This window comes from Tasmannia lanceolata, unplaced genomic scaffold (assembly GCF_043159265.1).
Source record: "Tasmannia lanceolata isolate RefF3 unplaced genomic scaffold, GAP_Taslan_0.1 ptg000015l, whole genome shotgun sequence".
NCBI classification, from domain to species: Eukaryota; Viridiplantae; Streptophyta; class Magnoliopsida; order Canellales; family Winteraceae; genus Tasmannia; species Tasmannia lanceolata.
Genome location: NW_027518692.1, coordinates 18,175,228 through 18,193,448, shown reverse-complemented (window position 1 = coordinate 18,193,448; position 18,221 = coordinate 18,175,228). Strand labels below are relative to the sequence as shown.

General features: G+C 39.2%; 1 protein-coding gene across 2 annotated transcripts in view; it reads right to left on the bottom strand.

Annotated features, from left to right (window-relative positions):
- Nucleotides 1-18,221, bottom strand: part of LOC143893076 (protein EMSY-LIKE 3-like) — a 42,855-nt gene that overhangs the window by 4,207 nt on the left and 20,427 nt on the right. For both annotated transcript variants that reach the window (XM_077398026.1, XM_077398024.1), the window contains exons 4-6: nt 16,396-16,648; nt 15,928-16,074; nt 15,780-15,848 (exon numbers count right to left, since the gene is read on the bottom strand). In XM_077398026.1, coding sequence (XP_077254141.1) covers nt 15,780-15,848; nt 15,928-16,074; nt 16,396-16,648 — 469 coding nt within the window. The remainder of the gene's footprint in view (nt 1-15,779; nt 15,849-15,927; nt 16,075-16,395; nt 16,649-18,221) is intronic.

Sequence of the window (18,221 nt, the reverse complement as noted above, 5' to 3'; positions counted from 1 at the left end):
CCAAACAATGTGGGGCCCACTGTATTTTAAGCCGTCGGTGTAGCTAAGTTAGCTACACGAGTGTGTAGCTACACTTCTCTCTCTCTCTCTCTCTCTCTCTCTCTCTCTCTCTCTCTCTCTCTCTCTCTCACACACACACACACACACACACATATAGAAGAGGAGAGAATTATTTGAATTTCTCCCAAAATTCTATGAGAATTACACATCACTTTTTTTTACTATTTTAACAAAGGCACCCATTCAACCCACATATTTTCAATCCTACCCCCTCCTTTATGCTTTTTAACAAAGGCACCCATTAAAGCCACATAATTTCAATCCTACCCCCTCCATTATGCTTTTTTAATTATGGAAATTTCTATAGATTGGAGGGCTAAGATCAGCCTATGGAAATGATTTTACGGGCACGGCCTATTGATGGTGTGTTCAATCACATGGACGGTTTGGATCAACCTATGATGAGGTCCGTACAGTTCTTTGCCGGCCCATGCATCGCACGGGGTTTTTTACTAGTGTGTGTGTGTGTGTGTGTGTGTGTGTGTGTATATATATATATAGAGAGAGAGAGAGAGAGGAAAAGGATTGTGCGCTCGAGTGCCAAATCACATGGGTCCTACATTTTTTGTGTTGATCCAAACCATTGCAAGGCCCCATCATAGATAGGGTGTGTACAAAAAATCAGGTCCATTGAATCATCCTAACCCCTCCAAAAGTGCAGGGCAAAAATGGGCAGATTTGTGGACAAACACAGCCTGTCCATTTTGACCTCCACAAATGGATGGGTTAGGATGATCCGATGGAGCTAATTTTTGGTACATACCCCATCTATGTGAGGGCCTTTCAAATGAATGCTTTGGATCATCCTAACAAAGTGGGCCCCCATGAGTTTGGGGCACTCGAGCGCACCTAAGCTTGGGGCATTCGAGCGCACCTAAGCTTGGTGCGCTCGTGTGTGTATATATATATATATATATATATATATATATAGGGTGTCGTTTCTGAGCTTTAGCTCGGGCCGAGCTAGAGCTTAGAATACACCATCTCCCATAGTAGTTTGACTCATCCAACCCATTCATTTTATACTACCTCACATAGGTAGGGTGTTCTAACAAACCAGCTCCATACCATAATCCTAACCATCCGATCTATAGGACCATAATTTGTAGCCATCCATTCTAAACCTCCACAAATCATAACCCTAACCATAACCCATAACTCATAACCCTAACCATAACCTATAAACTAAATGGGTTGGATGACTCAACCATCTTCATTTTATACTACCTCACATAGATAGGGTGTTCATAACAAACCAGCTCCATACCATAATCCTAACCATCCGATCTATAGCACCATAATTTCTAGCCATCCATTCTAAACCTCCACAGATCATAACCCTAAGCATAACCTATAAACTAAATGGGTTGGATGACTCAACCAACTATGGGAGTAGTGGTTTCTGAGCTCTAGCTCAAAAACCTTTTCCTATATATATATGAGGAATAAGATTGTGCGCTCAACCGCACCAAGCTTCGGTGCGGTCGAGGGCCCAAAACTCATGTGCGCCCACATTGTTAGGATGATTCAAAGCATTTATTTGCAAGGCCCTTACATAGATAGGGTGTGTACAAAAAATCAGCTCCATAGGATCATCCTAACCCATCCAAAAGTGAAGGGCAAAATGGACAGACACCGTTTGTCACGAATCTGCCCATTTTTGCCCTTCACTTTTGGAGGAGTTAGGATGATCCAATGGAGCTGATTTTTTGTACACACCCTATTTATGATGGGGCCTTGCAAATGAATGGTTTTGATTCGACCGCATATAACTTTATATGCGGTCGACCGCACACTCCTTATCCTCTCTCTCTCTCTCTCTTTATATATATATATATATATATATATATATATATATATATATATATATATATATATATATATATATATATATATATATATGAGAAAAGTGTAGCTACACATACATGTAGCTAACTAAGCTACACCGACGGCTTAAGATACAGTGGGCCCCACATTATTTGGGTGATGCAAACCATTCATTTGATGGGCCCTCACATAGATAGGGTGTGCTCAAAAAATCAGCTCCATAGGATCATCCCAACCCTACGATTTGTGGAGGCAAAAATGGACGTGTAAAAACCTTCACAAATCTGTCCATTTTTGCCTCGACAGTTTGAAGGGTTGGGATCATCCAATGGAGGTGAATTTTTGGGGCACACCCTATCAATGTGAGGGTCCATCAAATGAATGGTTTGGATCACCGAAACAATGTGGGCCCCCTGTATTTTAAACCGTCGGTATAGCGAAGTTAGCAACACGTATGTGTAGCTACACTTGTTTCCCTCTCTCTCTCTCTTTATATATATATATATATATATATATATATATATATATATGAGAATAGAGTTCCTAAGGTGTCACCTCATATAGCTTATATGAGGTGGCGCTCACAAAACATAAGGGGCCCACATTTTTGGGGTGATCCAAACCACTCATTTGAAAGGCCCTTAGATGGATATGGTGCCTACAAAAAATCAGGTCCATAGGATCATTCTAACCCTTCCATTTATGGAGGTTAAAAATGGGCAGATTTATGGAGGTTTATACCCATCCATTTCAACCTCCACAAATGGAAGGGTTAGGATGATCCTATGAAGTTAATTTTTTGGGCACACCCTATCTATGTGAGGGCCTATCAAATGAATGCATTGGATCATCCAAACAAAGTGGGCCCCTTATGTTTTTAAGCGCCACCTCATATAAGCTATATGAGGTGACACCTTAGGAACTCTATTCTCTCTCTCTCTCTCTCTCTCTCTCTCTCTCTCTCTCTCTCTCTATATATATATATATATATATATATATATATATATATATATATATATGAGAAAACGGTTTCTACACACTAGCTTAAAATACAGTGGAAGCCCACATTGTTTGGGTGATCCAAACCATTCATTTGATTGGCCTTCACATAGATAGGGTGTCCACAAAAAATCAGCTCCACAGGATCATCCTAACCCTTCGAACCGTCTAGGCAAAAAATGGACAGATTTGTGAAGGTTTATACACGTCCATTTTACCTCCACAAATCGTAGGGTTCGGATGATCCTTTGGAGTTGATTTTTTGTGGACACCCTATCTATGTGAGGGCCAATCAAATGAATGGTTTGGATCACCCAAACAATATGCCCTCCACTGTATTTGAAGCTAGTGTGTAGATAACTTATCTACACTTGTGTGTAGAAACCGTTCTCTCTCTCTCTCTCTCTCTCTCTCTCTCTCTCTCTCTCTCTCTCTCTCTCTCTCTCTCTCTCTCTCTCTCTCTCTCTCTTTATATATATATATATATATATATATATATACTGTTCCTGCACTCGAGCTTAGATAAGCTTATCTGTGCTCGAGTGCCGAAACAGGGTGGACCCACATTGTTGGGGAGATCCAAAGCATTCATTTGGAAGGCCCTATCATAGATAGGGTGTCCACAAAAAATCAGCTCCATTGGATCATCCTAACCCTTCCATTTGTGGAGGGGAAAAATGGGCAGATTTGTGGACAAATAATGTCTGTTCATTTTCCCCTCCACTATTGGAAGGGTTAGGATGATCCTATGGATCTGATTTTTGGTACATACCCTATCTATGGAAGGGCCTTCCGAATGAATGCTTTGGATCACGCCATAAATGTGGGCCCACATGACTTATCGGCACACGAGCGCGCTCGAGCTCATAAACCTTTTTCCGTATATATATATATGTGGAGAGAGAGAGAGAGAGAGACAGATAATAGAGTTCCTAAGGTGTCACCTCATATAGCTTATATGAGGTGGCGCTCACAAAACATAAGGGGCCCACATTTTTGGGGTGATCGAAACCACTCATTTGAAAGGCCCTTAGATGGATATAGTGCCTACAAAGAATCAGGTCCATAGGATCATCCTAACCCTTCCATTTATGGAGGTTAAAAATGGGCAGATTTATGGAGGTTTATACCCATCCATTTCAACCTCCACAAATGGAAGGGTTAGGATGACCCTACGATTGATTTTTTGGGCACACCCTATCTATGTGAGGGCCTTTCAAATGAGTGGTTTCGATCACCCCAAAAAATGTGGGCCCCTTATGTTTTGTGAGCGCCACCTCATATAAGCTATGAGGTGACACCTTAGGAACTCTATTCTCATACACACACACACACACACACACACACACACACACACACACACACACACAGAGAGAGAGAGAGAGAGAGAGAGAGAGAGAGGCTTGGAATGCTTTGGATTACTAAAATACTTAAGTGGCTAATAACTTTCGCAACAACTTTTATAGAACATAATGAACCTAAACACTTAATTAATGTAAACACTTAAGAATTTCCAGACCATAAATGGATTAACACTTGAGACTTCCAAGATCATAAATGAGTTCAACACTAAAAACTTTCAAGACTAAAAATTACTAAACTACGCATCAACCCAAAAAAGAAAATAAAGATCCGAATGCACTTTTAATGGACCCCCAATTTCATAATTGGCCCCTTTTTTTATTTTCGTGAAGGTTGACCCCCCACCATACTCCCCAGCTTCAAGAGACTCGATCCGGTAAATTGAGAAGTTGAGATAGTCTTCATAATTTTGCATTCATGGAAGCCTCACAACTAAGATTGACCCAAGATTTGTTGTTGTCAATCCGGCAATATGCGAGATGAATACATTAGTAACTCAATCGAACTAATTGTTGTTTTTAAAGCGAGGTCTCCTTAATTGAGTTCTTGCAACAGTAGGGTAAATTTTCTGTAGTCAAGAATTTTCAATTGAGGAAGCACAACCCTATACCATTCAAAAAAAAAAAAAGGAAGCACAACCCTACCTTGATGTAGGACCAACTATGAGGAATTTTCTGATAGAAAATCACATGTTCTAAACCTTTGGGAAAATTGTTCGTGGGCTATGATTTGGGCAAAACACTAGGCTCAAATCTAATAGTCTTCAAAATAGGCTCCGATACCAAACTGATGTAGGACCAATGAAAGAATAGCTAATACTTCACTCGAATGACAACTCTGTTGCAAGACGATCTATGGGAGGAGGAAGGTGATGGTCTAAGAATCGAAGTGTTCCAATGCAAATATGGCGCATATCTAGATCAGATCTGTGATCTCAGGTTTCTAGGAAAATCCAAGTGCTGGATCAAATCGACCTATGGGCATGGGTTAGGATTTGAACCTAGGAACAATTACCAAGGTCTGATGATGATCGGATCGTCGATTGGAACAAAAGAAAGAGAGAACTATAGAACTTAGTAACAAATCGGACAACTCAGTTCAATCTTCGTTTCAAATTGGACAGTCAGATTATCTTGAATTTTGGATACGCTATGCCAATGGCAGAGTAACATTTTCTCCCAAAATTTGATCACGATCAGACCATTGGATCGGGAGATATGGGATCTGCAAAAAGAAAAAAAAATTACTGTTTCTTTATCCAAGATCAGATCAAGAATTATTTTCAACAATCGATTAAGTGAATTTGTAGACTACAACGGATTGGTAAAGGAGGTGAATTTGGAAGATTACAGGAAAGTTGAAAGGGTGAGGGTGAAAGGAAAAGAGAAGTTGAAGGAGGAAAGGAAAAGGTGGGAAAGAAAATAAACAAGATGAACAAAAGATATAATAATACTAAACTTCCTTCGAAAATGGGAAATGTGGTTGGTTCATCATTGCACGTTGTGTGTGGAGAGTGAGGAATCAATAGAGCATCTGTTTGTTCATTGCAGACTTGCTAGAGAAATATGGAGTCATATTCTATCTAGGTTCGGCATTTGTTGGATTTTCCCCCTCACAATCCCTGAGTTGGTCCTTTGCTGGGAGGCAGTGCCATGGAGTAGGAAGGGTAAGATGCTTTGGAGACCATGCCTTCTTGCTACTTGGTGGGTTATTTGGAAGGAGAGAAATTCTAGAATATTTGAGGGGTCTGCCAAAACGCCATATTTTTTATATATCAAAGTGATAGCATTGACTATTACATGGGCGAATTTGTTTGCCTCAATTCCGATTTGTATCGGCTTTTGATCTATAGAGGGTTGGCAAGAGGTTTGCTTCAGTAGGGAGATCCGGCCTAGGACTGTCCAAGGTTGGGAGGCCCTGCCTGACGGTCTGCTCAAGCTTAACTTTGATGGTTCTAGTTTTGGGTAATCCAGGTCCACCTGGTATTAGGGGACTTTGTCATGACTCTAGCGGCTCTGTCATTTGGCTTATTCTGGTCCAATTGGAGTCGGTGATGCTAATGAGGCGGAAGTGACGGCGGTCTATCAGGGTATCAAACGGCTGGAGAGAGATATTCTTGGCACGGTTATTGTGGAGGGTGATTCTAAGAGTGTGGTGAGATGATTGAGTGGCTCGGTAGTCCCACCATGGAGATTTGCATCGTTTATTTTTATGAGATTCCCGATCTGATTTCTGGATCGTCTATAATATTCAGACATGTTAGGAGGTCCGCCAATAGTGAAGCGAATTCATTAGCCAGGGCTGGTGTAGGAAGAGTTGGTTTGGTGTGGTTTGGTTTTTTGCCACCTTAAATTTGTAGCTCTTGTTGTAAAGCTCTTCTAATATCTTTTGTACTTTTGGTGGACTATCTCGATCTTACTTTTTTGAATGAATCTTATTACCATCTCAAAAAAATTTATTAATCACCATCGTATCAGGAGAGGGCTAAAGGCTTTACAATTTATAGCATCCCAAATTGTAGAGAAGGTGTGCTATCCCCCCCCCCCACCCCCCACCCCCCCCAAATCAAAATTTTAAAGAAAAGAATAAATAAAAATTACCCTACAACTTAGACACCTAGATTAGGCTAGAATCCTTAGTCCTTAGCTACCAACCTTTGTACTTTTGGTAGGACACATGTTCTTTATTCTTTGTTTGATAGGATTTGAAAAAAAATCCTAGAACGGAGGAGCAACCATGCTGCTAGCCTGGTGGGCCAATGTGACACATGGCGATATATGGGAGGAGAGGGAGGTGATGATCTAAAGAATCGGAGTCTTCCAAATAGGTGCAGATCTAGATCGGATCTGTGATCTTAGGATTCTAGGAAGATCTGACAATTGGCTTAAAGTAGATCTAGGGGCATGGGTTAGGATATGAACCTAGGAGCGATCTACCACTGGTCGTGGTCAAACCACCAATTGGAACAGAAGAAAGAGAGATATGAAGAACTTGCAAATTGGGCTAGGATATGAACCTAGGAGTGATCTATCTTTCTTCTATTCCAATCAACGATCTGAATGTTGCAAATTGTGGTAGACCGCTCCTAGGTTCAAACCATAGTTACCACAGTGGTAAACGAGTGCGAGAAGCGATGCGGGAAGCGAAAGCGTGAAGGGATGGGTTTAGAAAAGAGAAATTGCAGGAAGAGAAGAGTGAAAAGCTATAAAGAAAGTAAAGAGAAAATGTGTGTGAAGCGTCATTGAAAGTCAACAAGAAGCATGTAAGAAGTGTCAGTGGAAACGGACAAGAAGTACACAGAAAGATTAGGATTGTAGTAGGTTAGGGAGGAATGGTTAATATAGATAGGTAAGGATTACGAGTAGAAAAGAAGACCTCATGAATACTCTTTTATTTTTAAATTATTTAGTTTTCGTGACTAATTAGAATTACAAGTTCTAGGAATTTACAATTTCACATGTTATATTCACGTATTTTGAATGTTAAGTTTTTGGAAAAAAGATCTGCATAATTTTCATTTGAAACTTAAGATCAATTTTCAAGTTGTATTTTTTTAAATATGCTCCTTCAGCATTATCAAAAGGAAAAATTATTCATTTAGAAAGAATTAATCACCTAAATAGGAAGCTTACTTTTAATTAAGAGGAAAACGTATGGGAAGCCTATGGGGAGCGCGCTTCCCCTAAATTTGGGAAGTGTGAAGAACTTAGCTTCCAAAGCAAGTTTCCGGAAAGCCAGCTTCCCATCCTACTAGGAAGTTTCTGGTAGCTATGGTTCTAACACTAACCGATGCCTCTAGATCTACTTGATCCAATAGTCGGATCTTCCTAGAAACCTAAGATCATGGATCTGGTCTAGATTTTCACCTGATTGGAAGACTTTGATTCTTAGATCATTGCCTTCCCTCTCCTCCCATAGATTGTCCTACACCAGATTTTGTATCAGAGCCTATTTTAAAGGCTATTAGATTTGAGCACGGTGTTGTGCCCAAATCATTGCCCATGAATAATTTTCCCAAAGGTTTAGATCTTGTGGTTTTTGTCAAAAATCCCTCTCATAGTTGGCCCTTCATCAAATTGGGTATCAAGGTAGAAGTATGTCATCCGGATGTAGTTGTGTCTCTATGAGAGGAGCTACAGAAGTTCCCAAGGGTGCGTTGTTTTCAAGAATGGCAACTCAAATAATGCAACTAGAAGCACAATTGGAGGATCAATAGTCAACTCAGAAACAACAAACATTGACACCAAGGCGACCCTAGTAGTCATCGATGCGAAAGCAGTGCAGAGATGCGGATATAGAATATTGCATCAGTATTGTGTAAGTGCAAGACGTGGTCAAGAGAGCCATTCTGCATGGAAGAAGCCATAAGATCATCTTAGAGCATTCCATGGCAGTGCGTGATTTACGAACAAGATACTCCGCAACCTGAATTATCCTTTGAAGTAGGCCAGCAAGGGGACCCATCAAGAATAGATCTTTTCAAGCCGCGGAGAATGATGGAGGTCCATCTTAAAGCCGATGAAATCCTCCACATACCAGGGCTATTCTCTTTCAAGTGGGGCCCACATGGGGCACTTTCCTACGAGAAAACCCAAGGAAAAGCAGCCACAAGGGGAGGAGGGTAAAATTGTCATTTGGACCTGGCCAAGTTTTCGATACAAAAGGGAGTTTTCCCCTAGCCTTCCATTCTAGGGATTTTAGTTTATTGTTTTTCAATCCTTAGTTTACAAACCCTCCTAACTGCTTCTTGAAAATCATTCTTCACCCGATCATGGACCAAGAAACATTCTGAAAAATCAATTTTACAACAAACCACATATCTTCCGATCCAACACTCCAATCGTAACCAAAATTTGGGAGAAAATCTTGCTCTACATATCCAGTTAGGAGAAAATTTGGGTTTGTCATAACATATCCAAAATTCATGATAATCTGATGGTAAGATATGAATCTGAGATGAGATCTAAGCCGCCTGATTCGCAAGTTCTGCAAATCTATCTTTCTTCTATTCCAAATAACGATCCACCGATCCGATCGTCGCCAAACTGTGGTAGATCACTCATAGGTTCAAATTCTAACCCATACTCCTATATCTAGTTGATCCAACGATCGGATCTTCCTAAAAACCTAAGGTCACATATATGATTTAGATCTGTACTTGATTAGAACACTAATTATTCGAACATCACCTTTCCTCTCCTCTCATAGATCGTCCTACGTCATATGTAGTAATTGATGGGTACAGATTAGAAGTGTGCTCACAGTCGCACTTGTTGGCGTGTGACCTAAGCCACTTGAACAAACTTTGGCATCGTCCTAAGTCCTTCATAAACCTTAGCACAAGCAAGATGAAATTAGTATATGCTTCATATCTCCTGTAAGTCTCTTGGCCGATGTTGAAATATCCATGCCAAATCGTCTTTATTAAAGGTTGCACAGTGGGCTGCAGAATAGCACTGCAATGATCACCATGTACATGACTTTTGTCAGCTACTGCTCTTGAGGCATTGATCTCCCTAGTCAATCATGTGCTTTAATCCTGTTGGAGTTCTCAGTCCCCCCTTTGAAGTAAGTTCGAACTGAGAGTAGACATCAATTAAAAAATCCGGTGCCTTCCCTACAAGGAGTCAATAATCGAATATGTATTCGGTCCGACTCTCTTCTTATGATGGGATTAGTTATCCCAGGACCCTGCCCAGACGTCTTTATATAAGCTTTTATGTTGCCTACGGTCACCTCCTCCACAAAGTCGCCATTTTGCCTAGACCTTTGCCTAAATTCCGAATCCACTAGGAGTCAACCTAGTTTTGGGTCTTGGCTACATGGATCGCGAACTCTCTCATCCTCCTGAAAGAGCTTGAGTTGGGTCTCTATATTTTGTATTTCCCCCTGGTCCTGACTCAGAACTTCCTCCCACTTTCTCATCTTAGTTCCTAGTGGCCAGGTTTCGTAGTCGAGCAAGTGCTCGCTTTTTAACAGGCGGATGCGCCGTCCGGGAAAATTCGAATTTCTTCAATGCTTTCGTGAGCATTCTGAAGATCGGACCAAAAGCTTAAGGATTTGATTTGCACCTCAAGAGAATCCATTTTGCATCATTTTGATCATGAGTCTATGCCATTGCACATCTGATAATCCCTCCATCGAGATCCTACTTCATGAAGACAACTCACCTAAGAGTTGATACCAAACTAACGTAGTACAGAGAAGGAAACAACAAGGTGGATTGTTTTTATGAGGATCAAAGGTTGAAAAGGATTTTCAAGAAAAACTTTAACCAAAACTGTAAAATAGAATAGCAATTGATTGCAGCGGTGCCAATATCAATAATAATATTGCCCAGGCAATTTGACATTAAATCGAACGCTTGTATTTGCATGGAAAATGCAAGGTTTTATTCCTGAGATAGGAAAGATTATGCGCACAAAATTTTAATTCAATAGAGCGATTCTAGAAATATGAAAGATCAATTGAAAATAAAAGCAAGGCTTGAACAGTTCATAATTTGTAACTTCTTAAAAATGAAATTCAAAGATAAAGAATGCAGATGAAATGAAGACTTTGGGAATCGAAGTTTTTATTAGAATTAAGATGGGATAAGATAATAAGCAGTAGAGCATCACACAACTAGCAATTCCCAGGCATCCCACAAAGGATTTGATCAAGGCATCACACCTTTGCATCTTGGGTTGGAGAATTACTCATCCAACCCCATAGTACCAAACAATGGATCCAAGAAGAAGATCAAGTAAGAGAAATATAGTAGACCCTAATAGCCTCAACAGAAAATAATACAATAGCAAAGAGAAGTATTTTTTTCTCTCTTTTCTTTCTCTCATATATAAAACCCTATGTTTGATCCCCCGCTCCACCAATGTAAATTTTTGTGCAAATAAAAAAGCTATAATTAATAAAGTGCAACCCGTAAATTATTTGCAGGAAAATGACAAATCTGCCCCTATTTGCAGTATTTAATAACCCAGTACATTTCCAGCCAACAAAACCTTAGCAAATGTGATCAGTTTCGCACCAAATTTGAACCATGGGTACTTGACTTGATGATGATTCTCTATGCCAGTTTTTAACTCATATGCTTCAACGTGGAGCATACAGTAGTAATTTGAATTTAGGCCAAATTTTGGGACTTTGCACACAAAGTAACCCTTGTTTCTTCTTGCCTTGATCTTTATTCTTCTTATACTTTTCCTTCTTCTTTGATTTCTTTGACGCATTGGATATTACATTTGCATCAATATGGCTTTCTGCAAGCATGTGAATTTTGGCACATGTATTGTAATGCATAAACATCCATTTTGATGATCAAGTAAAAGAGGAAGAGAGATAGGGTAAAGCCTAATAGTTTCCATAAAAAAGAAAACAATACAAAAGAGAAATCCCTTTTCTATCCCTTTCTTTCTCTTCTATATAAATCCCTAGGTTTGACGGACCCCACTCCCATAAATTACTGAAGTACACCCGGATGTTATTTAAAGAAAAACATGTTATTTAAAGACAATTGAAAAATCTGTCCCCATTTGCAATAATTAACAACTCAAATGTGATCCGTTTCGTATCAAATTTAGACCATAGGTAGTTTCCTTGATGATGATTCTCTATGCCAAGTGCCAACTCATATCATATGCTGTAACCTGGGTTCTATAGTATTAATCAGAATTTACACCAGATTTTGGGACTGTGCACAAAAAGAAAAATGAAGAGTTCAAGACTTGTTAGTTAAACACGGATTATACAAGAAGTTTGAAAAAAGTAAGAAGCGGACAACAAAGAAAGGCAAAGAGTGAGAGGAGCTTGAAATGAAGGCAGTGAGTGCTATGCTCGCAGATTAGGTAATGTACAATGTCCATAGTATTAGTACTCCACCTAAATTGTAAAAGCAATAGAAAGTTTATACATGGCTAAATCTTTAACAAAAAATTTCTTAAGAAACAGTAATATAGACTTCAAATGGAAGAAGGGACTACTCTTTTGTTCAAATTAATACCTTCAACAAAAACTTAACTCAAATGTTGAGTTTTGAGGTGAAGATTGAAGAAGAAATAAGACTTTATTTCTTCTTGCTTCCCTTCATATAATAACCTTGTTACTATTACTATTTGGAAAGGATACTTTGGTTACAGAGAATGTCAAAATAGTGCTATTAGAAAATGATATACTTACAAAAAAACAAAAAAAAAAGGGGGATGATTTCAAAGGTGAAAACTTGATAGCGAGAGGAAAGAGTAATAATCAGGGGAGAGAGAAGTCTAAAGATAAGAGTTCTTTCAGGAAGGGATCTTGATCGAAGTCGAGAAAAAAGAGCAGTAAATTCGAACATTTTCAGTCACAAGGACATATGAAAAAGGACGGTAGGGAGTACAAGAACTGGAGGAAAAGCAGCAGGATATAACTTTCGATCAGAGTGTTGCAGCTAAGAGGTCAAAAGATGATGGAGATGTACTATCAGTTTTCACGCAAATAAATCACTTAGCTGAGACTTAGATCTTAGATTCAAGGTCTTCTTATCACATATACCCATATTGGGATTTATTTTGATTTGACACAATACCAACCCTAAACTAAAGGAACAGTTCTAATGTACAATGATGCAGCGTGCAATATATATATATATATATATATATATATATATATATATATATATAGGGAAATGTTATCAGCACTACAGTATTTTGATGAGAGCACTCCTCACTTTATTAAAAGTACGGTATGGCCCACACCATAGGATGATCCAACCGTCCATTAGATGGGCCACAGCCTAAGTATGTTGTGCCCCAAAAATCATTTCCATAGGTTGATCCTAACCCTCCGATCTTTAGAGGGTTAGGATCAACCCTCTAACATTCAGATCGGAGGGTTAGGATAAATCTATGGAGATGATTTTTGGGGCACAACCTATTTAGGCTATGGCCCATCTAATGGACGGTTTGGATCATCCTATGGTTCGGGCCATACCATACTTTGAATAAAGTGAGGAGTGAGGAGTGCCCGCATCAAAATACAGTAGAGCTGATAACATATATATATATATATATATATATAGAGAGAGAGAGAGAGAGAGAGAGAAAACGGTTCCTACACATATGTGTAGAGAGTTCTCTACACACTAGCTTAAAATACAGTGGGGGCCCACATTGTTTGGGTGATCCAAGCCATCCATTTTAAAGGCCCTCACATAGATAGGGTGTCTACAAAAAATCAGATCCATAGGATCATCCCAACCCTACGATTTGTGGAGGTAAAATGGATGTCTTTAAACCTTTACAAATTAGTCCTTTTTTTGCCTCCACAGTTCGAATGGTTAGGATGATCCTATGGATCTGATTTTTTGTGGACACCCTATCTATGTGAGGGCCTTAAAAATGAATGGTTTGGGTCACCCAAATAATGTGGCCCCCACTGTATTTTAAGCTAGTGTGTAGATAACTTATCTACACATGTGTAGGAACCGTTTTCTCATATATATATATATATATATATATATATATATATATATATATATATATATATATATATATATATATATATATAGAGAGAGAGAGAGAGAGAGAGAAAAGAGAAGGTACTCCCTGGAGTAGATAACTTATCTACTCCCTACCTTAAAATAACAGTTGGGGCCACATGGTTTGGGTGATCCAAAGCATTCATTTGATGGGCCCTCACATAGATAGAATGTGCCCAAAAAATCAGCTCGATAGGATCATCCTAACCCTATGAACTGTGGAGGCAAAAATGGACGTGTATAAACCTGCACAAATCTGTCCATTTTTTGCCCCCACAGTTCATAGGGTTAGGATGATCCTATCGAGCTGATTTTTTGGGCACACCCTATCTATGTGAGGGCGCATCAAATGAATGCTTCGGATCACCCAAACCATGTGGCCCCAACTGTTATTTTAAGGTAGGGAGTACATAAGTTATCTACTCCAGGAAGTACCTTCTCTTTTCTCATATATATATATATATATATATATATATATATATATATATATATATATATATATATATATGAGGAAAGTGAAGCTACACCACCGGTGTAGCTAACTTAGCTACACCGCCCGCTTAAAATACAATGGGCCCACATTGTTTTGGTGATCCAAACCATTCATTTGATTGGCCCTCACATAGATAGGGTGTCCACCAAAAATCAGCTCCATAGGATCATCCTAACCCTTCAAACTATGGAGGCAAAAATGGACAAAAATTGTGAAGGTTTTTACACGTTCATTTTTGCCTCCACAAATCGTAGGGTTGGGATGATGCTATGGAGCTGATTTTTGGTGGACACCCTATCTATGTGAGGGCCAATCAAATGAATTCTTTGGATCACCAAAACAATGTGGGCCCATTGTATTTTAAGCGGGCGGTGTAGCTAAGTTAGCTACACCGGTGGTGTAGCTTCACTTTCCTCTATATATATATATATATATATATATATATATATATATATATATATATATATATATATATATATATATATATATATATGCGTGTGTGTGTGTGTATGCACTACTAGAATCACTACATTTGATGGGATGGTGAGAAACCATCTGATATGAGGCACGTCCTGAATTTGAAGAAAAATTTAGTTTCCTTGAGGATGTTAGATACAAACAGGGCTGCTTCATGGCAACGGAAGAGAGCCTTGAAAGTAAAAATAGGGACAATGATCTTTATGAAGGAAAAGAAAAAAAGACAATTTGTATAGGTTGTTAGGGAGTACGGTGACTCATGTGCAGATAATACAACTCTATGGCACATACATCTATGCCATATAAGTGAGAAAGGTGTGTAGGTTCTTTCCTCTCTTTTTTTTTAATTGAAGAGGCGGGTAGGTTCTTTATGAGAAGAATTGCTTAAGGTGGTGAGAATATTCACCACTAGGGCTTTCTACAAGCACATGAATTTACACAAGTGCATTGTAATGCATAAGCATCCATTTTGATGATTATTCTGAAGCATTCTAGAAAATCATTGTCAACTCCATGTTTTGAAAATTCATCTCTTCTGTTCTGCAGACATGGAAATCCATAAGCAAGCAAATGAGTTCTTCTTTCTAAATTTTGAGACCTTTACGCTCTTCTTCTAAATGTCTTTCAAAATTGCCCTTCACAAACCCTTGAAAAAGGATTTAATTTCCAAATGCAGAAACATTATATTCCACCAAAATTTGGCTAACTAGCCATGCTCCAATTTGACGGTAGTTAGGTGATGCAACAAATGTAACAGCACAGATGGAATATGCTTTGATATCCATGGCTAAGAAGTAAGGAAAACATAGTGAGTGCAAAAGAAATTATAAATGTCACATGACACACATCAACGCATGGATTCAGACAAATGGAAAATGAGACAAGATGAGTTTGTGCAATCATAAAAACATGGTTGTGCTGATAACATTTCCCTTTAAAATATTGAATCCTACACTTGTCGATAGCAGCAGAACAAGATTATAATCAAGATCAAGAAAATTGTGAAAGAAATTATTTATGTTAAGTGAAAGAGTGTATAAACTTTACCTCTTTGAGATTGACCCACTCCCATGTCTCATTTGTTGTATTTATATCATAAACCAGAGCATGCAGGCCCTGACAGTGATTTGAAAAGGCTAAGATAAGCTACATAACACTGGAATTGACATCATGAGCAGTCACTATTCCAACAAACCTCTTCGGGATTGTAGTCAGTTATAACAGCTTCATAGAAGTTGTTATCTTCAGGCCAGCGTGTCATCACTTTCCGCCCAACTAATGGATCATAAGTTGCAGCTTCAGCAGGCCTTCCAGTTGGACCCATGGAAGGACATTGTACAGCCTTCATCGAAGATACACCAGGCAATGTGTAAAAGAAAAAGGAAGCAAAAAGAAAAGAAAACCAAAATTACTCTCTAGTTTTGAGATAGAGGAGTTCTAAAATGAAGGGCACCCTTGCAAATAAGAGATGAAAGGGCGCCCCCATTGGTTGTAATTTGTAAAGCACCAAATGCATTTAATTGGGATGAAAAAGTCAAAGAACATTAAATGCACTTCGGTGTTTACAACCAATGGGGGCGCCATTTCACCCCTTTTTTGCAAGGGCGCCCTTCATTTTAGAACTCCTCTTTGAGATTATATCTTCATTTTAAGATCAACTTACTGATTTAGGCTTCTTCCCCCTGGCTCCTACAATAGCTCCTCGTTTTGCAACAGAGGATGACGGCTGCATGGAAGCAGCATTTGTTTGCTGGTGTAAAGAAGAAGATGGTACACCGAGGGACAGAGAAGGCACAGACTGAGCCGTCTTCTGCTTTTTGCGAGATGCTGAGACCGTAGGACTGGGTATTGCATCATGAACAGGCTGTGACGTACTTAGCAAGCCAGGTTGGGCCCCACCTGCCTTTCTCCACTCCCTAATAGATCATTATTGGATATAGTTTCTGACTAAAAAGTAGAAGAGTGAAGCACTTGATATAGCAGAACATTTATGAGGAATTTGTGAAACAACCAATTACTCCGAAAGCTTAAGCTGTTGGAGATAGGGGTGCAACTCGGCCCGATTTCCAACCCGATGAGGTTCAACCCGACCGACACAAGGAACACCATTTTTCCAACCCGAACCCGACCTGAGTTCAACCCGACTCAACCCAAGTTTTTAAGCTTAAAAAAAAATTAATATGAAATGTCGGGTTTCACTCAGGTTGGGCTGCCCAAACCCTCAATACGAACTCAAACTCAACCCGGGTTGGGAAAACTCAACCCGAACCCGACCCCAACACTTATTTTCGGGTTGAACCCAACCCGAGTTGCACCCATAGTTGGAGATATATTTAATATTTTATGGGATTTGCTAGCGTCCATCGCAAAAGGCATTTCGTGGAACGTCTGTTGCATGTGAGAGCAGCCACATAGGCTCAATTTCCAACAGATTTTGTCATTATTCATGAAGTGACTGCTCTCACATGCAACAGGCGTTCCGCAAAATGCCTTCTGCGATGGACGCTAGCAAATCCCATCTTTTATACTTTAACACTCCCCCTCACGCGTCGCCCCTCTTTTTAGGCTTGGCCTACACGTGGCACATGTGGTCCCTCTTTTGGGTTGGCCATTATTACATGTGGATTTTTAATATCAAGGAGTTTTGAACCCAGTACCTTTGCGCTCATACCATGTGAAACAACCAATTACCCCAAAAACTTAAGCTGTTGGCAGTGGCGGAACTACGTATTGCATTGGGGGGGCCACGGCCCCCCCAAAGATTTGCAAAAAAATTAAATATCTATTATTTTATAGTTTCTCAAGGGGTGAAAATATCAATTCCCCCATCTAAGCCATCTCCTTATCCTTATGTTACAAAAAGTAAAAAACTACCGTATAAACTTCCATTTTAGCCTTTTAGGAGAGTTCAGGGAAGTGAATAAGTGATCAAGTGAATATTCACCCCATTATTTTAAGGGGACCTCCATCCATATACTCTCTATTTCTAAACCCCCTACAGCAAAAATGGTAATCGAATCGATCTCTAAATCTTTCATTTCAATTGCTTTCTTTATTTTAGGTTTTAGGGTTTTGTCTTTGCCTCATATGGTTTTCCTTTTCTACATTTGCATTTTCTAATCTAGAGTCTTAGTTCTTCTAAGTTTTTTGGGTTTCTATGAATGTCATCTCTTCATGGATTCCTCATGTTCTGTTAGAATGTCAAAAGCTTGTGATGAAATTAAGTTACTTTTCATATGAAGAAATCAGAGTGCAGCATGTATTTGTTGAGCCAAAAAAAAAGGAAAACCATATACTCTCTATGGATGTTGGATATCATTAGATATTTGTTTCCTAAGCTTTTTTGAGCCTTTTATTTACAAAGATGGAGAAAGGTGAAAGAAGAGTAAGGCCCTGTTTGGATTTCCAGGAAAAACATTTCTGATGGTAATTTTTAGGTGTTATGGTTATTTCTATGATGCCATCAAAAAAATAAAAATAAAAATTGAT